The sequence below is a fragment of the Acanthamoeba castellanii genome (assembly GCF_000313135.1).
Source record: "Acanthamoeba castellanii str. Neff unplaced genomic scaffold scf7180000084599, whole genome shotgun sequence".
Classification (NCBI taxonomy): Eukaryota; Discosea; order Longamoebia; family Acanthamoebidae; genus Acanthamoeba; species Acanthamoeba castellanii.
The window spans coordinates 63,994-87,317 of record NW_004457442.1 but is presented as its reverse complement, the minus strand read 5'-3'; the positions used below and the strand labels follow the sequence as shown (position 1 = coordinate 87,317).

Genomic DNA, 23,324 nt, shown 5'->3' with positions numbered 1-23,324 from the left:
TCTGCCTCAGACCGAGGCACAAGGAGAACCAAGAAGAAGGTTGACCGAACCTCAAAAGTAGGAGACCGCGAGCGTGGGTTCGGTGCCAGCGAGCGCGGCGAAGAAGTGGAGTGGCCGCTCGCCCCGCCGTCGAACCATGTGTGGCAGGCCTTCCTCGCCCAGACCGACCTACGCCGCCAGCAGGTACAGAATCCCCCCTCCTTCGACCCAATGGTGTGCCCGTTCAATCATCATCAGCGCATGGTGCAGTCATGGTAACGCATTGGTGGCGATTGGGGCACAACCAGAGAGCGGCCGAAGGACTCATCCACGCGTTGCAGCACGAGCTGTCCGGGGTGCCGTACCGAGTACAGCACCAGGGTACACGTGGTGATGGTGATGATGTGTTGATTACATCCTCTGCATTTGATTGTGAGGGAACGCCAGCTGGCAACTTGCTAAGCTGCAGGCACAGGCGAGCCGATGCGCCGGAAACCGCGCACGCTAGCCTGGTTGGAGAGCGAGGGGGCGACTGCGGGAGACCGGCTGCTGGCCCTAAGGCGCTGGATCGTGAGCAAGCTGCGACCGGTCATGGCGCCACCCGCCGCAGTCGCCCGAGTCTTCGAAGAGCCCAAGGAGGACAAAGAAGAAGACGAGAGGTCAGGCGCCAAACAGCGCGTCGGAGGCAAGAAGCGCAACAGGGAGCGCTTCCTGGGGTGGAGGCTGCAAGTGGCAGCGCTACGGCTCACCTCGGCGCTCGTGGTGCTGTGCACCAACGCACACGCCCATCTCCTCCTCGATGAGCCCGGACCCCATAGGAAGACGCGGAAGGCGGCCAAGCAGCGGCTCTCCTCCGAATCGGACCTGCCCTTGCTCGCGGTGGTGCATCGCGTGCTGATCAACCACGCCGCCGACAGCCAGCAATGGGCCGGCGAAGCGAGCGACGGGCCGGCGAGTCACCTGCGGAGGGAGGCCATGCGCACGTTGGCCGTGGTGAGCATGGTGCTAGAGGACACCAGGCTGGGCCTCGAGACATGCGACAGGCTTGCCCGGCTCTACCTGGTCGAGTGGCCTGAGCCCGCCACGGTAGATCGTCGCCTGTGGGACACCGCTGACGGCTCGGAATCTAACTCTGACTCAGTAGACAACAGGGATGAAGAGAGTGACGACACAGGCAATCAGAGTGATGATGACGATAACGAAAGCGACGGTAATATCGACGATGGAGAGGAAGAGGACTACGTCGAGGACGAAAATGAAGACGAAGACGAAGACGAAGACCATGACGATGACGATGACGATGACGATGACGATGACAAGGAGGGAGATGAAGACGAGGTTGGAGGAAGAGATGCGGCTCCTTGGCGCGGGACAAGGCATAGGTTTACAGCCACGGCTAACGCTGAACGTGCTGAAGCGCTCAGCACTATCGCTTTCCTGTTGAGCCTCGTCGACGCAGACGAACAGGTGCTGGCGTTCATCGCCAGACACAAGGAAACGCTCATCAGCACGCTCTGCGCCAAGTCCGAGCGCGAGCACATGGCCGGTCCGTCCACGCACTTCCCTCTGTCCATCCCTCTCTAGCTTTGGTTTGCAATCACTCCTGCGCGAGCTGACAACTGCGCCGTTCGTGTGAGTGTGCTTTAGAGACCTCGAGACTGCGGATGAAAGCGGCCCAACTCCTCGCCATTCTCTATCAAATCAGTCCACTCATTGATGAAGACGAAGATGGCCGTGGAGGAGGCGGGGACGCTTGCGCGATAATGTCTCACGAGGAGAGGCGGCGATTCGCTGCGGTCTGTCGGGAGAAACGAAGAAGCGGAACAGCTGGACGGCGGACGCGAGGCAAGGTCGGGCGCAAGTGGGACCGGAAGGAGGCGCAGTACTTCAGGTCGCTCTATGCTGACCTGCGCGCCTGCGACCTGCGCAGGCGACGAGCTCGTCGAGATGGCGACCTGGAAGACGAGGTGGAGAGCGCCCGGGCTGACCACGAGCGGCTTCGGCGAGACAGGCAGGGAGGGCACCTCATGGCTGACCACTGGCGGCAGTGGCATTTTGGTTGGACGCCCAGCCAAATGCACTACCCGCTGCCGGCCAGCCGCGATGTCCCGCTTCCGCACACGTTCAAGTTTGAGGGCTGGCGATGGGAGATCACGCTCGCCTTCCTCCGCTCGTATTTCCACAAGCAGTTCATCGGCCTCTTCACGGCACGAACACCCGCGTCCGCCCACGCACACGCACCACCGCACACGCACACGCACCACCGCACACCCAGGCGTTGTGTGCTCATATCACTACGGTAACGGATCGCTACACAGGGTCGAGCGCAGTTCAGGAGGTCTACGAAGCTGCTCCCAATCGACGCAGAGACCAATGACAACCTGCTCTACATGACGTTCAAGGTGATGAAGGTCAACAAGGCCACACTCAAGGGCAAGAGCACGCAGACCAAGCAGTACCTCACCTGCGACGCACTCTATCATCTACATCACCACGCACATACTTGGCATTGTTCGCTAACCAGCACTTGCCTGCAGGTATCGACGGTCAGTAGAGAAGAACTACGTGCGAGCCCACCGCTACCGAGGAAACGGCCGGTGGCTGCACGGCTGCTACCCGGGCGAGGGAGGGGCGCGGACCATCGCACGCGAGTGGCTCCAGGCACACAAGCACGACAACTGGTGATTGCTCGTGCGACGTGGCCGCCGTCGCCCTCTCCACGTGCACATTAGTTCACCGTCAGCTGATCTGATCGTATCGCGGCTGTCGCCACCGTGGCAGGCGAGACGCGAGCACAAAACGTGACCGTACAGAAATTTCGCTGTGGCGAGTTTTTATGATAAACATTTTGTTTCATTGTATGTTGTTTTCTCATGGAACGCGAGATTGTGTCTGTGCCGGAGGGGGTATCGTATTACATCTTGCCGCAAGTTCCCCGAGGTTGTCGAGGTCGCACGTGTGAACCGAGATCGATAGATAAGCAGCTTAGGCGTAGAAGATCATTTCTTTTAAAAGACAAATTCTGATTTAATTCAATCAAATTGGGCAGGAGGATCAGGAGACCTGCGCCCTGCAAGGCCGGACAGCGTCTACGTTCCATCGGCTGCTGGCGCCGTTCGAGGACCTGCAGCCGGGAGAGGAGCGCCAGGAGCGGGTGTGCGCCGAGGGGCGGGTGGTGGTGAAGCGGCTGCTGGGCCGGCGCCTGGCCTTCTTCGACCTCCAGAGCCTCGCGCCGGGCGAGGACGCCGTCCTCCAGCTCCGCTTCATCCTCCCCGCGTGGCAGGGTCCTGCCCCTGATGGCGATCATGTCGCGGAGGAGAGGGAGAAGGAGCGGGAGCGCAGCTTCTGGTGGACCACGAAGAACGTCAAACCGGGCGACGTCGTCGGTGCGTGCCTCACACCAATGTGTGAACGTCCGATGACCAACTAATCATGACACGACACGACACACAACACGCAACACGATAGAGGCGGAGGGCTTTCCGGAGCGGACGACGGCGGGTACGCTGAGCATAACGGTGACGAACCTGCGCTTGGTGAAGCAGTGGGTGGAGACGGCCACGGCTGCCAGCGGCAGCGACGCCTGCTGTCCGGCCAATAAGCGGGGCAAACACTTCACCCCACGCCGGTTCGAGCTGATCTCCCATTGCTGACCATTCTTGTCATTCGCTCCATTACTCACACTCGCTGGTCACACAACACGCACGGCACACACAACACATGCACAACCGCACGACACAGGCGTTCGCCCGATGAGAGCAAGAATCCGACGTACGTGTCCCGCCATTCGGCCATCGTCCCTGAGCGCGCGGTCTCTGCCGGTACACCTCTCTGCTCTGCTCTGCTCTCTGCTCTACGGACAATTACCAACCTCGCGCGGCCACACGTTTCCGACAGACGGCAGTGCGATACCCCCGCTGTGCAAGTTTTGGTGGAAGGGCAAGTGCGAACACGTACCACCGTCTTCTTCCTCCGTGTCGTATCGTGTCGTATGTTGCTCGCTGTGTGCGCCAACTTAATCGCGAAATTACGTATCAGGGCGAGCGGTGCAAATACCGACACGCGTTTGTGAGCGAGGCGGAGCGGGAGCGTATCGAGGAACACCGGCGGGAGAAGGCCGAGATCAGGCAGAAGGAGCACGACCCCTCCGACCCGTTCGAGGACAAGCTCCCTCGATCCGCCCGCGCCAAAATGTATTCCCCCTCCTCCACCCATCGCTTACTACTTGCCACAACGCTCACGTATGGGCGTGTGTTGTGTGCGTGTGTCGTGCGCGTGCGATGTGTCTCGTGTGCTGTGTCTTGCGCTGCAGTTTCCGGGAGTGGTTGGTAAAGACGTTCGGGGCGGAGCGGTTGCGTGAGGGGAGCGGAGTGGTGGACGTGGCGGGAGGCAAGGGCTACCTCTCCTTCCAGCTGCAGTGCACCGGCCACGACATCCCCACCACCCTCATCGAACCTCGCCTTGCCAAGCTCAACAAAAAGCAGAAAAAGTACCAGCGCCCATCTTCATTCATCGTGTGGTGGTGCGGGTGCGGTGGTGCGTGTGCGTGATGCATGTGCGGTGATACGCGTATGCGGGATGTGGTGTTGACGATGGTGTGGTCGTGTGCAGACAGTTGAAGAAACAGAAGAAGCCGGCGTTCCGCCAGATCTGCACGTGGTTCGAGCCTGGGCTGTGGACCCCAACGGACGAAGGAAACGGGGGCGGTGAGGAGACCGCTGCTGCCTCGCCGCAGCAGCCGGCGACGGTGGCCGAGGTGGAACGGCTCGCACCCGCGGCAGCGCGCGCTATTCTCCGGGACTGCTCGGCGGTGGTGGGCCTGCACTCGGACCAGGCCACCGAGCCCGTACCTGCCCTCCGCTCCACCAGCCACGATGCACTGACCGGTGGCTGACTTGGCTCTTTGGTGGTGGTCGTGGGCGGGCGGGGCGCAGATCGTGGACTTTGCGCTGGCGCACAACAAGTGCTTCGCGGTGGTGCCCTGCTGTGTCTTCCCCGAGCAGTTCCCCGACAGGTACTACCCACCACTACCACCCACTAGCCACCACCAACCGACTCTTACGCGGGGGACCTGTGGTTCGGACGACAGACGAACGAAGGACGGGCGACTGGTGGTGGTGACGGACGACTTCATTCGGTACCTCATGGAGCGGGACCCGCGCATCCAACTCGCCTACGTACGTACCGTCCTCGCCCCATACCCCGCTCGCGGTGGGCCGGTACTGACTCGCTCTCCCTCCACCCCAATCTAACAGCTGGAGATGGAGGGAAGGAACAAGGTGGTGTACATGCTCCCCTGATCTTGAACCGAATACACCATTACTGCTCAGAAGCGTTCATGGTCGCCCATTTCTTGGTTTGCCCACCAGCCCAAAGACGACGATATGTGCAACGATGTACCACCTACCCACCACAGATCCTTGAGAGCCCACCATTACGTTATTGATTTTGTTTTAGTATTGAACACATTGTTGCTTCTTCTGCATGTTCCATAAGTTTATATGTTGATGGGGTGCAGCTTCGGCGTGCCGTTGCCGGGGATCTACCCGTCGCAACAAGATCGCGCAACGTGTCCAGCAGCAGGACCCGCGCTCGCCTTTCTCGCCGCGCCACTCCCCCCCCCCAAATAACTGACTGTGTGTACGTGCGCAATTAGGGCCACCTCCCACTCTGAGTGCGTGCACGTTGATGAAAAAGCCACCGAGAGCGAGTCCAGAGGGAGGAGCGCGAACTTATCAAGATCCGGGAGGAGATCAAGGGCACGACCATCAAAACCGACCCCCGAGACCCCCTGTGTGTGTCGTGCTCTGTGCTGTTGTTTGCAAGCTGGCCAGTTTGTGTGCGGGATCGCACGCCCCTTGCTCTCTGCGGAGAGCCGCGACAACGGCGTAGCCGGCGACTGCTTACCTTTCTCACCTTCTCTGTGCTCGCTGTGCCGCACAGCAACGGCCTTTCTTCCTCACCTTTTCTCCGTGCCCGCCGGGCGACGGCCACCCCCCCCCGTTGTCCTTGTCCCCTCGCGCAGATGTGGTCCGCCCACTCTCGAACGAGTGCGTCGGCCGTGTGATCGGGTTGGACTCAAAACGGAACTGCCGACCGCGGCCCGGAGTTATGTAACCAGGGCCCAGAGTTACTCTCGGACCCAGGCAACTGCCAATAGTGCCTTATTCACCGTAGCCGGCGACCGAGTCTAGGCTGGTCAGGGGACATAAAGAGCCAGAGAGGCCCACTCTCATTTCATCACTTCACCTTCACACACTGCCGGACGCCTGGGGCGGAAACAAAGCCCGTAGCCATCACCTACACGCACGCGGCCACACCATGGGCCGAATCGAATGGGTGGCGGGTTCACTTCTCCTGCTGTGTAGTGCGCTGGTCGTGCTCTTCGTGCCCACCTGCCAGGCAGGGGACTACGCCTTCCGCGTCGACCGCCTCTACACCACCGGCCGCTGCCTTAAGTACGCCCTCCCCTCTCTCAGTTTCTAAGTAGCCTGAGATTATTGACCAAGCCCGCTTCATCGCTCTGTGATCGCAGCCTCGACGACAATACGGGAGAGGAGTATGTGTGGAAGTTTGAGATCGGGGCGACGGGCTCGAAGAAGTGCTTCTGGCGCCAGACCTTCGACGATATCAACCCCGACTTCTCGCCCGGGTGGGACATCAACTTCTCCACCACCAAGAGCGAGATCCAGGTCGAGGTCGAGATGTACGAGAAGGACGCCGACGGGGACCCCTGCACCTGGAACCTGGGCCAGGACGACGAGGGCCAGCGGGGGTCCGAGATCCAGCGCTACACCATCGGCAACATGGCCGAGGGCTCCTCTTTCGGCTGGACCTCGGGCCTCCAGATGCCCGACGACGACGGCGCGTGCTACATGCGGGCCAGCGGCACCATTACCAGGCTCACCTCCGACACCGCGGTACGTACCTGCCTCACCCCCATCACCGCCCCGTCACCCAGTTGCCACGACAACGTTGGCGAATGGGATCAAAGAACACCACTTTTATTTTACTGAGCATTCCCTTTCCTGGGACCACCTTCCGGAAACAGCCGGGCGCGCCACGCATAACGTCGACAAAAATTGAGGTCACGACGGGCAGCAAGCTGGAGCTGACCATCGAGGGCCGAGAGCTCAACCCCGACCCGGACGAGAAGCCCGTGGTGCAGATCTTCGGCCCCCAGATGTCCTGCGTCGAGTCGTCGATGACCATCTCCAGTACGTGGCTGGCTTCAAACCCCCTCTATCCAACCGGGTTCGTGGCACTAACACATCACACTCCATTCCATCAGGCAACCAGATCAAGTGCACGCTCACCCTGCCCGAGACCGACAAGGTGTCCAACTTGGAGACCCAGGTGCAGGTGCAGACCGTGTACGGCGTCTCTCGCTCTGCCACGGTCGCCTTCCCCACCTGTGCGGCGGCCTGCCAGAACAACGGCACCTGCTGGTGGTCCAAGGACGCCATCGCGTTGGAGTGCGTGTGCGCCAACTACCTCTACTACGGCGCCCAGTGCCAGAACAGTGCGTCGTTCCCTAGAAACACTACACTCGGCTTCCTATAGAACTAACTTGAACCGCTTTTTCCCTTTTCAGAATACCCCGACGGCGAACCGATCCTGCAGGCGGTGTCGCCCATTGGAGGTGACTACACCAAGGAGATCGTGATCGCGGTGTCTGGCCGTGCCTACCCTGACAGCGACCCGTCCATCCAAACCATCTGCGAGGTCAGCTGGAGCGGCAACACCCAGCGCATCGCCCCCTCGGGCGACCGCATCGAGACAGTCCGCGACGTGGTGTGGAGCGGCCCGCTGGTGCCCTACGACAACCAGCCCATCTCCCAAGCAGATTCGCTGACCCTCCGGGGCCTGTGCATCGTCCCCCAGGGCACCTTCTCGCGCCCGACGGCCGACAAGCGCGAGGCCATGGTGACCCTCATCTGGCGCCGCGAGGCCACGAACCAGGACATCAGCTCTCGGGACTCCCGGCGCTTCCTTCTCTATGGCCCGTTCTCGCCCGCCAGCTCCACCGTGCAGGTGGTGAGCAATGACGCCGACGGCGAGATCCGCGTCTTCCGAGACCAGACCCTGCGCGTCGTGCTGGCCGACGCCGACGGCAACAACCGCGTCGGAGGCGAGGACGCCGACCTCTTCTCGCTCTCTTGGCATGATGGTCCCTCCACCGAGCCTCTCGTACGATGATACCCCCCTTCGCGAGCCTTCTGTTCATCACGGTGGCGATGCCGTGCTAACCCACATGCACACACAATTTCAGTTCGGCATCAAGGGTGGCGACGCCAAGGCGTTCCGGTACAGCGAGTGTCGGCGCAAGCCGGACAACCCGCAGTGCGCCTACTACGAGCTGACGATGTCGTTCGACTTCGCCGGCCGATTCAAGGGCAACGTGTACACTACCGACCCGTCCTCGCTGGCGCTGGTCACCATCAACAAGGCCGAGGTCATCTACGACGTCAAGGGTCTCGGCGAGGTGGCTCTTCCGGTGCCTTCGCGGGCGCCCTCATCCATCGCTTGGGCCGACAAGCTCAAGGACCGAACCGATATCCCCATGTTCGACAAGACCCTCGCTCAGCTGGTACGCATTTATTTGGGCCACTCCTCCGGAATCTCTTTGTTTTCTTATTTCTTTATCTTTATTTTTATTTTTATTTTTATTTTTATTTTAATATTAGCTTGGCTGACGTTGGCTTGGTCACGTACATGGGTAGGTTTCGCCCAACACGGGAGCCAAGGACCGTGCCAATGTGCTGGGTCCGCTGTTCCAGCGCTGGAAGGGCGGATGGTTCACGCAGCGGCAGACGGTGAGTCTCGGCCTAGAGACCGCTCTCTCGCAGGTGACCCTCGGCTCGGTCCACGTCATCCGCGGCCAGGGCCTTAACGAACCTGCCTTCTGCGATGCTCACACCGACGAGCTCGATGCCGGTTCGCTTGCCACTCCCCCCCCCCCAATTTCTTTTTTTTCTTTCTCTCCCTCTTGCTCTCTCTTCTCATGTGTCGACGGAAATCAGGAGCGCTGGCCAAGACCGTAACGCCGTGGCAGAGCAAGGGCAACGTGCCGGGCAAGTTCCCATTGACGGGGCTGGGCTTCTCCGATGGCGACTGCATCACGTCGCTGTCGGTCTACGTTGAGCTCGTGCACCGCAACCCGGATTCGGTGAGCCTCACCCTCACGCGCAAGGGCATGCCCAACACCAGCCCGCGCGCCAAGAACATCACCACCGACATCGTCCTCAAAGTCGCCACCACGAGTGCGTCCCCCCCCCTCTCCCTCCTTGATGTTGTTTGTCACACTGCACTCTGACGCCTGATGCTGCTGGCATCTGTCCGTCAGACTCGGCGCCGCTTGGCAGTGGAGTGCCGTCGCCTACGACGCTGCAGTACACCATGGCGTCCGTGCCGAAACTGGCCTCGCTCAAGGGCCTGCCGGCGCTCGCCGACTGGGTGCTCACCGTGAACGCCCCAGCGTCGCGTGGCCACATCGCCAAGTGGTACATCGACATCCAATCGGAGTATTGCCTGAAAAGCTCTCGTACGCGCCTCTCCTTTTATCGAATTATATTAATATCATATGTATACATGATGGTTAACACGAGATCCTTACGTTGACATGCCAAACATTCCAATACACACAGAGGTCGATAACTCGATCTGTGGCTATGGCGGAGGTCAGCTCTACGCGCGGGCGGCCAACGAGGAGGACGTGCTGCGGCTGGAGTGCCCGCAGGGCGGTGTAATCTCGGAGATCCTGTGGGCGCGCTTCGGCAAGCTCGACGGTTCGTGCGAGGAGAACAGCGTCACCGTGTACGATGACTGCGAGGCCACCCGGACCATCGTCGAGCAGCGCGTGGCGTCGGTGTGCGTGGGCCACACGTCGTGCGAGCTCGCGGCGATCGACACGCAGTTCGCCGACGAGATCGGCGAGCCCTATCTGTGCCCGGGCGAGCTGCCGCCGTGCCCCGACCAGGCTTCGCTGCTCACCGATGAGGACAGCGCCGGCTCGCAGTCCAAGCGCAGCGATGGTTCGACGAGTCTTAAGAGGCGCGACAGGGAGCACCACTCCAAGGAGCGCGAGCTGCCCTGGTCCTACCCCGGCACGGAGGACCACTACTACAAGAACACGCACGTGCGGCACGTGGCCGAGCCCTTCTTCCGGCCGCGCCGTGCCAACGATGCGCCCACGTGCACCTATAGCACGGTGCGGCCCAAGAAGGCGCTCATGGTCAAGGCCAAGTGCGCCGACTCCAACGCCGCGTTCAAGTCCACTGACGCGCCGCCCGTGGAGAAGCGCATGCTCATGGCCAGCGCCAGCGCCGACTTTGACAACGACTGGAAGGACGAGACCATCACCCTCTTCGGCTACCAGGGCGGCGCCCTCCATGCGGCCTTCACCTACATTGAGGCCAACCGGCCCACCACCGCCGTCTACAAGAGCCTCACCATTGGCGGCTCGCCCGTCGTGCTCGGCGGCCAGATCGAGATGCAGACTGGCGACTTTGACAACGACGGCTACCCGGAGTTGGTCTTTGGCTTCATCGACGGCACCACGGGCGCGCTGCAGGTCTTCCTGTGGGACCTCGCCATCGACGACGAAGGGGTCTGGGGCGCCGGCAACAACAAGCTCAGCCGCACCAACCTCCAGGCCTGCGGCTGCTTCGACCGCACCGCCATCATGCGCAACCTCTTCGACACCGCCATGCCCCTGCCCATCCCCGGCAGCCCATCCTTCCCGGTCCTGCTCCCGAGCGGGGCCAGACTCGACTCCCTCGGCTTCTCCTACTCGCTCGCCGCCGGCGACGTCGGCATGTTCGGCTTCGACATGGTAAGTTCTCTCTCTCTCTTCTCTGCGTGGTCATCGTTCTCACGTTCAATGTCTGCAGCTGGCGGTGGCTTGGATCGAGGACAGCAGCACGGTGGCGTGGACGCTCTATCAGCAGAACGAGACGACGGGCCTGTCGCCGGTGTCGCAGAACAGCCTGCGCTCGGTCCGGCGGCCGCACGCGGTGACGGTCAACCTGGCCAACTACGAGGGCTCCGGCTCGAGCGAGCTGGCGCTGGGCGTGGCCGATGACAGCGAGGTGCGGGTGTACCTGTACGCCATCGACCAGACCGAGGACGAGTTCCCGATGAAGCAGACCAAGGTCCTCACCGCCTACCCGTCCTCGAGCCCGGCCCTGTGGGGCGCCGACCCGGCCTTTGCGCAGCGGATCAACCTGCGCATGGTCTCCGGCGACCTGGACGACGATGGCGACGCCGAGGTGGTGCTGGGCTTCACCACCGATCAGAAGGCCCACATCTTCCGCATCGACGCGCCCGGCACGGGCACCAAGTGCCGCCGCCTGGACTGCATGGAGCTCTTCGGCCGCTTCGAGTACGAGCTGCCGCTGGGTCCCGTCGACGCGAGCGCCGCGCCGACGCGGAGCCGCGAGCTGCGGATGGCGATCGGCAACGTGGACGACACCTACGCCAACGAGCTGCTGGTGGCCGTCGAGTACACGTCGACGGCCGACTCGACGGTGCACAAGGTGATGCTCACCAGCCTCACGGCGCAGCCCAACGTGGACGACCCGTTCGCCGTGAACGGCCGCCACTGCTACCGCGGGCCGCACTACCAGGAGGGCGAGGAGCTGGACACGTCCACCGTCAACAACATGGCCCTCACAGTGGGCAACCTCTACGGCCTCGGCTTCCGCGTGGGCGAGCCCAGCACGGTGCGCTTCGAGGGCGTGCCGGAGCTGATCGCGGTGCTCAACGCGCCGCCCACGCACTACGACGTGCTCGACGGGGCCGACGTGATCGTCAACCCGGGCACCTTCCACGGGGCGGGCTCCTTCTCGCAGCTGTCCAACATCGAGGGCGTCGTGTCGTCGTTCGAGGTCACGCGCGAGACGGCCAGCGCCGAGACCAACGCGCACGGGTTCCAGCTCAACGCCAAGATCGCCGTCGTGTTCGGCAACGTGGACCTCGCCTGGCAGAAGTTCAAGTCCAGCTCGGAGAACACGGGCTCGGCCACGACCGAGCAGATCGCCGTCGCGCGCGACATGGTGGCCTCCGGCGACGACTCGGTCCTCTACATCTCCACCGACAAGGATCTGTGGAAGTACCCCATCGTCGACCAGAACGGCAACCAGGTGGGCACCCTCGACATCTGGCTCTCGTCCAGCTGCGGCGAGCGCTGCGTGCAGAAGGCCGACGGCCGCGACCTCTGGTGGTTCACGCCCGACCACGAGCCCTTCAACCTCCTCACCTACCCGGCCCGCGCCCCGAGCGACTTCAACCCGGTCAACCGCATCATGGTGGGCGAGAAGGTCACCATGGGCGCCAACGCCCACGAGCAGTGGGTCGACCAGCAGTCCGGCCGCTCCCAGAACAAGGTCATCCTCAACCACTCGGCCGACCGCAAGGCCGCCAGCGGCTCCGTCGGCGTCAGCGTCGGCGTCGACTACATCGTACGCCTACCCCTCTCCCCCGCGTTCTTGTGGGTTGGCGTTGTGTTATGTGTAATGGCTCACACACCATCGTCGGTCGGTCGGTTGGTCAGTTCTCCGGGGCGTTCATGGGAGTGGGTCCGCAGATCAAGCTGCCCATCGGCATCTCAGTCTCGACGGGCTATGCGGGCGGCAAGGAGGAGTCGGCGGAGAACATGGACTCGGCGACGAGCTCAGCGTCGATCAACCGGGACGCGTCGGTGCACAGCTACCTGGAGGCCATCTCACCCGAGCATGCCTACCGCGTGCAGCCCTACGTCTACATCGCCCGCACCATGGCCGGCCAGGAGTACCTCAAGGTCGACTACAGCGCCGAGCCCGGCCACTACCCGGGCGTCTCCAACTGGTGGCAGCGCAAGTACAGCAAGCCCGATCCCACCTTCAACCTGCCCTGGTGTACGTGTCGCCTCTCCATTTCTTTCTCGTCATCATCAACAACGTCATCAACATGCTCTAATTTATATTCTTTATATTTATATATAGGGTGGACGACGTTCAAGAGGGACCGCACGATGCTGACGAAGGAGATGGTGGCGTCGCCGCCGTTCCCCAAGCTCGGGGAGGTGGTGCAGGTGACGGTGACGGTGCGGAACAAGGCCATGGTGCAGGCCTCCGATGTGAGCGTGTCGCTGTGGCGCGGCAGCCCGGACAACTGCCTGGACCTGACGTGCCTCTTCCCGGGCCGCACGCTCATCGGTGCGACGCGGATCAACATCATCCCGGCGCAGGGCCAGCGCGACGTGCCGTTCCTGTTCAAGTTCGACGGCACCAACAACATCCACGCGACGCTCGACGATGACGACGAGATCAACGAGACGCACGAGGACAACAACCACGGCTACAGCCTCGTGTTCCACAACCTGCGCGACGACGGCTACACGCTGCAGAACGTGGCGCTGGACAAGACGGTGGGCGTCAAGGCCGTCAAGGGCGGCGTCGGCAAGAAGTATACTCAGGGTTACGACGTGTCGGTCACGGTGCTGGGCGACACCTTCACGCGCCAGAACGTGCTCGTACAGCTGTGGCACGGCGCCGTGGGCGGCTCCGGGCGGCTCATCTCGACCATCACCGTCCCGCGCATCCGCGGCTCCGTGATCAGCACCACCCGCTACACGCTCTCGGCCTACTGGGACACCCGCAACACGGCCCTCTACGGCCAGCAGGAGATCCACGCCGTCATCCTCCACTCGGGCTTCGACACGACGCCCGACAACATCATCTCGCACGTCGTCCAGACCGTCAACGTGGCCTGCTTCGGCGAGGTCGACGTGTGCGGCGTGTGCGGCGGCGACAACAGCCTCTGCGCCGGCTGCGACGGCGTGCCCCTCTCCGGCAAGACCGTCGACATCTGCGGCAAGTGCGGCGGCGACGGCTCCACGTGCTGCGTGCGCCGCCCGTCGCAGGCCAGCGTCCAGTACGTGCGCCTGGGCGACGACGCCTCGAGCAAGATCCGCCGCGTCAAGGTGGGCGACATGGTCGTGTGGGAGAACATGCTCGACTGGAACGTCAAGATCACCGGCGGCGTCTACGACTACCTCGGCGCGCCCACATTCGAGCTCGAGACCCTCAAGAACCGCGGCTTCGACATCCAGGGCGAGGTGCCCCCGATGACCCTCGACGACGACACCGTCAACGCCTACGTCCAGAAGTACATGACCTCCATGCTCGTCATCAAGGACCACACCGAGCCCGACGGCACCGACCCCGCCGTGCCCACCCCCGTCCCCGACGCCACCTCCCAGTACCTCAAGCGCTCCTCCTCCTCGTCGCCGTCGTCGTCCATGCCCGCCACGGCCGACCACTTCGGCATCGCCGACGGCGACGATGTGCTAGGCCTTTCCCGTTTCCCCGGCTGGTGCGCTGTTCTTTTGATCTCTTATGATGACGATGACGATGATCTTCTTTCAACTAACAACTCGCGCGGCATCACTACACTCACCCACCTGCAGGCGCGTGGACGAACCGATGCGCCGCGTATCGGAGGCGCGCCTTCGTGGCATGCGCGAGGCACACCAGGAGAGGCGCCGCAGCGAGAGCCACTACTTTGGCGGCGGCGACGAGGACGACGAGGAGCAGGTGGAGGACTTTGCCATGAACGGCATCTGCTGCGCCGAGCCGGAATACGACGACGATGACGAGGACTTTGCCGACGAGGAGGATTTCTCGACCGACCAATCGGCGCGGCGCCAGAGAGAGCGCCGCCAGGCCGTCCTCGAGGAGCAGCGCCGCCATGCGACGGCCCAGCTGAAGAGCCACCACCGCCGCAGCAACGCAAAGAACCGCGGCAAGGCGCTGCCCAGCTCGAAACCGACGGCGACGGAGCTGCAGCCGGCGTTCTCCCTGCGCAAGCTCGCGCTGTCGATGCTGGACTCGCGCAAGCGGCAGCTGGACCACCTCAGCGCGCTGCTCGCCGACGACGATGCCGCCAATTCGACCGTCGCTTCCGAGGTGCAGCAGACCGCGGCCCAGCGCAAGCGGGAGCTGCTGTCCTACTTCGAGGACTACCAGCAGCAGGGTGGTCATGACGACGAGGCCGCGCTCGACGAGGTGCGGTGTCTGTGCCCCAATGCGCGCAGCAAGCGTGTGGTGAGGAAGGGTGCCAAGAAGGCTGCCAGTGCCAAGGGCGGGACCACGACCGGGGGCAAGACGGCCAAGCCCGAGGCCAAGCCCAAGGAGGGCGCCTCGGAGGGCGCGGCGGCCAAGCCCGAGGAGAACAAGCCGGAGGACAATGGCGAGGCCAGCTTCGGCGACGGCGAGCTGGGCGCGCCCGAGGTGGGCACGGCGGCGTCGATGCAGATGACCACCTCCTATGGCGTGGCCATGTTCTCGGGCTTCGGCGCGGCCCGCGGGTGGGCCACGTACGACTTTGCCGAGCTGGCCCGTACGGCCGAGGGCGACCCGGCCGTGATGGCACCGGGGGCCGCGAGCGCGCCGCACCGGTTCTTCAGCCCGGGCATCTACGTGTGGCACGATTCCAACAACCCGGCCCTCCACGGCACCATCATCGTCGACCCGTCCGACCTCCAGAAGGACGTGTGCGGCGTGTGCGGCGGCAACGGCACCTCGTGCCTCGACTGCAAGGGCACCCCGCGCGGCCGTGCGCGCCGCGACGTGTGCGGCGTGTGCTACGACCCGTTCGTCGACGCCTACGACCCGGAGAAGGCCAAGGACTGCGCCGGCGTGTGCAACGGCACCGCCAAGATCGACGAGTGCGGCTTCTGCACGGGCGGCTCCACCGGCCGCGTTGCGGGCTTCGCCAAGGACTGCATGGGCGTGTGCAACGGCTCCACGCCCGAGTTCTGCGGCCAGTGCGGCGCCGACCGCGACACACACGCCTACCTGGCTGACTGCGCCGGCGAGTGCGGCGGCCCGCGCAAGCTCAACCCGTGCGGCCACTGCGTCGGCGGCGACACCGGCCTCGACATCTCCCACGGCATGGACTGCGCGGGCACCTGCAACGGCAACGCCGTGCGCGACTGTACCGGCGTGTGCCTCGGCACCGCCAAGATCGACTGCGCTGGCGTGTGCGCCGGCACAGCCCGGATCAATGAATGCCTGCGCTGCGTCGGCGGCTCCTCCGGACTCGACGTACGCCATTCATTCGTTCATTCATTCTTTCATTCGCTCCCTTCATTCTCACTGTGTGTGTGCCGTGTGTGTCGTATGATTAGGGTCCGATGACAAAGACGTGCGCTGGCGTGTGTGCCATCACGGAGAGCGAGGTGTGCGGCTTCAACGGCACGACCGCGAAGCGGTTCGACCAGGACGAGACGAGCGGTGCGGCCGCGATGACGGCGTCCGAGCGGCAGGCCACCTCGTGCGGCGGAGTCGTGGACAAGCGGGGCACCTGCTGCGCGGCGAACGAGCTGGACTGCGCCAACCTGTGCTTCGGCAGCGCGACCGTGGAGTGCGGCGTGTGCGTGGGCGGCTCGTCCGGCAGGGACGTGAACGAGTTCAAGGACTGCATGGGCGTGTGCAACGGCACCGCGCGCTACAACCCGTGCGGTGTGTGCGCCACCCCCGAGAACTACTACAACGGCAGCGGCTACACGGTCGACTGCAACAACGTCTGCAAGGGCTCGGCCTACGTCGACGACTGCGGCAAGTGCGTCGAGGGCTCCACCGGCGTGGCGCCCAATGCCGACAAGGATTGCCAGGGGCGGTGCTTCGGCAACGCCACGCGGGACGACTGCAACGTGTGCTACGTGCCGGGCGACGGCTTCGAGCCCAACTCGTGGCAGGACTGCGCCGGCGTGTGCAACGGCACCGCCGTGCTGGACGATTGCCAGGTGTGCGCGCTGGGCACCACCAGGCGCGACTTCAACGCCGACAAGGACTGCGCCGGCCAGTGCTTCGGCCAGCACGTCATCACCGACCCGGCGTGCTCGTGCCCGGCGGGCCAGCTGGACCAGTGCTTCGTGTGCGGCGGCAACAACACGCAGTGCGCGGGCTGCGACGGCATCCCGTGGTCGGACACCAAGCGCGACTTCTGCGGCGTGTGCGGCGGCAACAACACGCAGTGCTGCTTCCTGCCCTTCGCGCAGACGACGGCGACGATCAAAGACTTTGAGGCCATCATCCTGCGCGACACGCTCGAGACCGGCGAGAAGCTGGCCATCACCAACCTGCAGGCGGGCCACACCTACACGCTCATCATGTACCGCCTCGACGTGCCGGCCGACGTGGCGCGCGTGAAGCAGATCCAGACGCGCTGGGACTACGCCGCGCTCCGCCCGGGCAACACCCTCGAGATCATCATCCAGGAGCCCGGCCTCTACCGCATCACCTCGGTCGAGAGCTCGTCGGTCAGCTTCACGCTCCGCGTGAGCTACAACACCAAGCAGGTCGACGTGTGCGGTCGCTGCGTCTACACGGCTGAGTCCGCGCGCAACGTCACGTCCACGTCCACGTCCACGTCGACGACCGAGTACCACCACTGCTGCGCGATCATGCCCTTCAACGACGTGCACGGGTGGTTCGCCACCACCTACTACTACGAGCCGCACCGCCCGGAGCTGGTCACGCGCGTGGCCTACAACACGGCGCACTACCCGCGCGGCGCGCACCAGCACCGCGTGCGGCTGGTGGAGCCGCAAACGGTGGACTCGTCGACGTGGTGGAACGGCAAGCGGGTGGCTGTGGGCGATGTGCTCGTGCTGGAGAACCGCGACGTGCTGGACCACGTCATCTCCTTCAGCGGCCCGCAGCCCGTGCCGGACCTGCTGCTGGAGCGCGGCACGACCACCTCGACGCCGCCCTTCCTCAAGCCGGGCACCTACCGGCTGCTCTCCAACAAGAACCTCGTCAACACCACCTTCACCGTCGAGTTCGAATTCTCCTGCTCGGTCTACTCCGAGGAGCCGCAGCCGGACGACCACACGCTCCTGATCGTGCTCACCTCGGTTCTCGGCGGCTCCCTGATCGTCCTGGTGGCCCTCCTGCTCGTCCTCGGCGCCGTGGCAGCCATCGTCTACAAGTGCACCCGACCGACGGTGTTGAAGGACCCCGCCACGTACCCTCTCTAAGGCGTGTGCATGCGTCTTTTAAAGACCAATAATGTAAATCTATGTTATTCCATAATACACACCACACCAGTAAACCACACCCTTGCACGTTGTTGTTGTTGGTCTTTGCCTTCTTTCAGAGAGGAAGAGAGGTTGCAGAAGGGGCCTTGCCAGCTCCAGGCGCCTTCCACAAGCGTGGTGCGGAGACCTTGTTACGACTTCTCCTTCCTCTAAATGGTAAGGTTCAATCGACTTCGCCGCCAAAAGGGGAGACCTCACAACCCGGTTGCCCGACAGGGCGGAGCCTCCGTACCGCACCAACACTATCAACATCATCACCCGGCCTATCACCTACACAGCATTTAACACGACACCAAGCGATGGGCTGCAATAAAGCTGGGAACACTGCTTGAGCGTGTAGGTGGTGAAGGTGTATTGTAGACATCGTCGTAAAGTGAAGAAGAAGAGGGAGAGGAGACTTGTGTGGTTTACTCGTCGCCATCCTCGTCATCGTCATCACCACCGTTGAGGCCAGCGAGACGGGCAAACTCGGCCTCCTCCTCGGAGTCAAGTTCGTCAAGGTCGCTGTCGTCCTCATCGTCGGAGACGTCGCCCATGAAGTAGCCGACGGCCTGAGGGCAGAACTTGTCCCTGAACCACTCGCCGAGCTCGACGGTCTCGTCCTCGGTGGAGGTGAACCAGTCGAAGAAGGTGCCCTCATCATCGTCGTCCTCATCGACCTCCTCGATGGCCCTCTTGCCCTTCTGCTTGCCGGCCTCCTCCTTGGCGGGAGCCTTCTTCTCGTTGGGGTTCTTGCCCTTGTTCCAGTTGATGGGCGAGCCGGTGACCTTGAGCTCCCTGTTCTCATCCTCACCAACATACTTGACCTCCTTCCAGAGCTGCTTGTTGGCGAAGAACGGGTTCTTGTCGAACGTCTGCGGCAGGCGAAGAAGAAACGAACAACATCAGCAAATGCGCACTCTACGCAAGTGAGAGGCTAAATCTCAAGAGGGGTGAGGGAGGCGCGTACGAAGACAATCTTGAAATCATCATCAGCCTTGGCCTTGTCGGCCTCATCGTCAGTGGGCTCGATGACGCTGATGTCCTTGAGGTACTGGAACACCTCGGCGTCCTTGTCGTTGATGAGACCAGCGGCGGGAGTGTTGGCAAGCTGCAAAGGTCGTACAGCGATTAGGCAACGATTTTAAAAACAAAGCATGGAGTTGGAGGTGCGTACAGCCTGAAGCCAGAAGCCGGGGATCTTGGAGACGACCTGCTTGCGCTTCTCAAGAAGAGGCTTGCGCTTGCCGTTGAACTCGCGGGTGATCTTGGCGACGGCCTTCATCTCCTCATCGGCCATCTTGTTGAACGCCTCGGTGATCTCGGCGAGCTCCTTCTGGGCGGCCTCGCTGAGCTCGGCGATCTCGGCCTGCTGCTCCTCATCAGCCTTGGCCTTCTTGGCGGGAGGCTGGGCCACGACGGCCTTCTCCTCCTTGGGGGCGGCAGCGGCGGCCTGGCCCTTCTTCTTCTGCTGCTGCTTGGCGGGAGCAGCGGCGGCGGCGGCGGCCGGGGCGGCCTGGCCCTTCTTCTGCTGCTGGGGCTTAGCCTGACCCTTGGCGGCGGCGGCCGGGGCGGCCTGGCCCTTCTGCTGAGGCTTGGCCTGGCCCTTGGCGGCGGCGGCCGGGGCGGCCTGACCCTTCTTCTGCTGGGGCTGCGCCTGGCCCTTCTTCTGCTGCTGGGGCTGGTTACCACCCTTCTTGCCTCCCTTCTTTCCTCCCTTGGCAGCGTCCATGTGTGTGATGTGTGTGAGACTCGGGTGCGTGACAAAGATCTTCGAGAGATGAACGCCGCCAGAAACCACTGCGGCGGAGAAACGGCCACCGCCCGGAGGAAAAAGCAAGGAACGGAGAAGTGTGTAAGAAACTCCGTTTTCCCGCCCTTTCTCTCCGGCCGTTGCGTAAAGTTCATCTGAAGGATTGGTGGCCTGTTTTGGTTGTGACCAACTTGAGGACACGAACTTGAGCGGAAAAGGTCTTGCTATCAGATGCAAGCCCCACGGTGCAGATGGAAGATAACCTTCGGTTTCCCTTTATCAACAGTGAAATGGGTTTCATTTCGGCAAGGGGGCGTAGTTCAATTGGTAGAGCGTCTGACTCCAGATCAGAAGGTTGCGTGTTCAAGTCACGTCGTCCTCATACATACTTTTTGCAAGTTGTTTTTGCAAGTTATGCTTTTTGGAAGTTCAAGTTCACGGCCTTGACGCCCAGCTTTTCGGTGCAGTTGCCGTGGCAGGCCAAGATGGAGTGCGAAAGGCCAAAGCAGGCTGACCTGGCGCTGGTCGAGCGGCTGCTGGCAGCGACGCTGCCCTACGCTCACCGGGTGGTGAACGTGTACCTCTTCGGCTCGCGCGCCCACGGCCTCGCTACGCCAGAGTCGGACTATGACGTTATGGCCGTGATTGAGAGCACCGACGGCAGTGACGATAAACCCGGCAGTCGCCTCCTCGACTTCGAAAGCCATAACTTGAGCATCACCGTCTTCCACCTCACCTTCTTCTGCAGCCTCGTCCAAGAGAACGTAGTCTGGGTCTCTACGGTACCTTTTGTCATTTCTTTATTTTTTATCCTATTTTTACGAACACCAAATATTAAATATTAATAATACAAATAAATACAAATAAATAATTCTACTTTCGTTTGCGGCAGGCACTGTTTCTGCCGAAGGAGTGCGTGTGGCGAGAGGACGTGCGCGTGCCGTTCGAGCTGAGGAAGGCGGACCTCCGGCGGGTTGTGCTGGGAGACGTCAAGCAGCAGCGCAAGAAGAACAAATGGAAAGGTGAGCCATCCTGCCGACTGTACACGGGCAGACTAGGGTGGCGGACATGCGTGATTGACTGCTCCATTTCCCCAGGTGACGCCAAGCGCGGGAAGAAGAACTACATGCACGCCCTTCGCACGCTCGACTACGCGCTCCAGATCCTACGGGACGGCGCCATCACCGACCTGCAAGCACCCAACCACTACTGGCCTGAGGTCCGTACTTTGGCCCCGTGCGCACTTCTTGTCGTGTTTTCGCACTCAACTGCACACGCACACGCACACGCACACGCACACGCACACGCACACGCACACGCACACGCACACGCACACGCACACGCACACGCACGATACGACGCAGATCTCCTCCAATCCCTCGACGAGGTGGGAGGACTACAAGCGCAAGTACGGACCACTCTTTAGGGAGCTCAAGGACCAGGTCATCGCGCTCACCGAGCCCCTGCCCATACCGGCAGACCTCCGCACACCGTACAGTGAAGGTCCCCGCCTGGCCACCTTTGCCTACATCGCCGCCCACGGCCTCCGCTCACTCTCCCGGGTATTCAAACCTCGTCCAACCCCCTCTGTTGACATCAGCTAATATCAGACTAATGGCCGCCACCAGGAGCTGAACATTGACATCACGAGGGACGAAACGTGTCCCGCGCTGGTGATGCTGCATGCCGACAGCTTCAAGGCGCTCGACCACCCGGTTGTGAAGGAATGCTCGTCCGGCCTGCTCATCGAGATGTCGCTGGAGAATACGCCGACCACGGACAATAGTGTTGGCCAGCCGACGAGGCTCGTGTGCTACCCGCCAGCCAAGATGACCGACGTCCGGCCGTCCAATCTGGAGGAGGCCGACGCGCTGCTGGGACCCGGGCTCCTTCACAGCGACGCGCGCGGAGGGATTCACCGCGGGCGAGTGTTCAAGCTGATGATCTCCGACAAGGCCCGGTTCGTGTCGCTCTTCCACTACGACGGACAATGGCGCGTCTGCTCGTCGGAGCTGGCCGACTGCAGCGACGCGGTGCTGCGAGTGACGGTGCCGATGCCCTCCACCGCGACGCCTCGGCCGGAAACGCTTGAGCCGAATGCTGGTAAGAAGGAAGAATGCACATTCCTTGAGTACCTGGCATTCAAGAGCCGGACGCACTACAACTACTGGGAGGTCATGGAGGAGACGCTCATCAAGCCCCGGCAAGCCTTCGCCAGCTTCGTCAACCGCGCACGGAAGGTCGACCCGACAAACTGGGAGGGGACCGGCCAAAGCCTAACGGGCAGCGGGCGGGCCAAGAGGTCGGCGACTGGCAGCGACCACGAATCCGAAGCGAAGACGCTGGGCGACTACTTCTGGGAGATCTGGCACGAGCGCGGGTACCAGCTGCCAGAGGACACTAGCCTGTGCTACACCTTCATGGTCTCCGTTACCGCGATCGACGCTTGCGAGCACCTTCCCTCGCAAGGTGTGTATGTAGTGTGTGTCGTGTGGGTGTCATGTGTGTGTCGTGTGTGTGTGTCGTGTGTGTGTGGTGTCGTGTGCGCTCGTATGGGCATGCGGTCGCGTTACTAACTGTCGCTGATGGTCTGTGATGCGTGCAGATGCTTCGTCAGCCGGACAAGCGCTCTTGAGCGGTGCGAGGCATCTGGACGGCAAACTCGAGGACCTGCCGCCGAGTGCTCTTCGCGACATCGCGCACCTACACCGCTGGGAATCTGTCTGTACGCGTTCACGTTTCCCTTGGTCCGGCGAAGTCTTTTTTCCATCATGGCTGACCCCATGGCACCCAGTCGACCACCCGTGGGAGGGCGATCATGAAGAGTCCGCTGGCGACGCGCGCGCGGCGGAAGACACGGGCGACACCGCCGCCGCACCTGCCGCGGGCAATCCCAAGGGCGCCAAGTACGCGTGGCCGCCAGTCCTTCCCCCGGACCACCACTCCCTCTACCGGGTGCTGCTACGGTGCCCACCTCTGCCCTCTTTTTTCCCCTTCTCTGGTTTGACCCTCGCATTCCTCACGCATTCTTCACCCTCGGGCCACGCCACTACTCCAGCGAAGGCAGGCGACTCGATTCGAGTGCGTGCTCCGGGTTTCTGGTGGTCGACGACGACCTGCGCAGGTGGGTTCTCGCCAGTTCAGGCTGATGGGTTGGCGCTGATCAGGTGGCCGGTGGGTTTGCTGGAGTGCAGGGCCAAGATCATCGCACCGGCCTATGCGGCCCTTGCGCGGTTGAAGTGGTTCGTGGGCAAGGAGGACACGCTACGCGAACTGCTCCTCGAGGTGATCCGGTCCAGCGACTTCCCCGTCTTCCTCCTTCCCGAGTGGTACACGCCCCACATCAACATTTTTTTGTTTTTTGTTTTTCCTGTTCGCCTGCTTATTTATTTTGATCGTTGCAGGGAGCCAGTCTATCGCGAGCTTCATCAAGGATTTCATAACCTCCTGCGCCTATTGGAAGAAGCCTACTGCCCTCTGCTCTCTTTATCGCGGTATATCCCTGGTCCACTCCTAATGGGCGGCTGT

The 23,324-nt window shown here is 62.5% G+C and overlaps 5 protein-coding genes and 1 pseudogene across 5 annotated transcripts; 5 read left to right on the top strand and 1 right to left on the bottom strand.

Annotated features, from left to right (window-relative positions):
• Positions 1-462: 462 nt before the first annotated feature.
• Positions 463-1,563, top strand: ACA1_057220 (uncharacterized protein; the record flags this gene model as incomplete). Its single annotated transcript, XM_004339054.1, has 1 exon — positions 463-1,563. The coding sequence occupies one exon, from the start codon at positions 463-465 to the stop codon at positions 1,561-1,563; it is 1,101 nt and encodes a 366-aa protein (XP_004339102.1).
• Positions 1,564-1,742: 179 nt separating this feature from the next.
• On the top strand, positions 1,743-2,664 carry ACA1_057210 (uncharacterized protein; the record flags this gene model as incomplete). Its single annotated transcript, XM_004339053.1, has 3 exons — positions 1,743-2,200; positions 2,315-2,434; positions 2,517-2,664. The coding sequence occupies 3 exons, from the start codon at positions 1,743-1,745 to the stop codon at positions 2,662-2,664; spliced, it is 726 nt and encodes a 241-aa protein (XP_004339101.1).
• A 188-nt stretch (positions 2,665-2,852) lies between these two features.
• On the top strand, positions 2,853-5,279 carry ACA1_057200 (zinc finger domain containing protein; the record flags this gene model as incomplete). The annotated part of the gene is made up of 11 exons (XM_004339052.1): positions 2,853-2,885; positions 3,029-3,365; positions 3,448-3,607; positions 3,721-3,800; positions 3,877-3,932; positions 4,018-4,172; positions 4,292-4,468; positions 4,591-4,825; positions 4,914-4,993; positions 5,069-5,156; positions 5,235-5,279. 11 exons carry the CDS (start codon positions 2,853-2,855, stop codon positions 5,277-5,279), a joined length of 1,446 nt encoding a protein of 481 aa, XP_004339100.1.
• A 1,021-nt stretch (positions 5,280-6,300) lies between these two features.
• On the top strand, positions 6,301-18,004 carry ACA1_057190 (annotated as a pseudogene).
• Positions 18,005-18,471: 467 nt separating this feature from the next.
• On the bottom strand, positions 18,472-19,775 carry ACA1_057180 (Nucleosome assembly protein (NAP), putative; the record flags this gene model as incomplete). Its single annotated transcript, XM_004339051.1, has 3 exons — positions 18,472-18,918; positions 19,014-19,154; positions 19,221-19,775. 3 exons carry the CDS (start codon positions 19,773-19,775, stop codon positions 18,472-18,474), a joined length of 1,143 nt encoding a protein of 380 aa, XP_004339099.1.
• A 506-nt stretch (positions 19,776-20,281) lies between these two features.
• ACA1_057170 (uncharacterized protein) lies at positions 20,282-23,313 on the top strand (the record flags this gene model as incomplete). Its single annotated transcript, XM_004339050.1, has 10 exons — positions 20,282-20,578; positions 20,689-20,818; positions 20,894-21,015; positions 21,161-21,358; positions 21,407-22,265; positions 22,402-22,476; positions 22,591-22,762; positions 22,855-22,920; positions 22,991-23,105; positions 23,209-23,313. The coding sequence occupies 10 exons, from the start codon at positions 20,282-20,284 to the stop codon at positions 23,311-23,313; spliced, it is 2,139 nt and encodes a 712-aa protein (XP_004339098.1).
• Between the last annotated feature and the right edge of the window lie 11 nt (positions 23,314-23,324).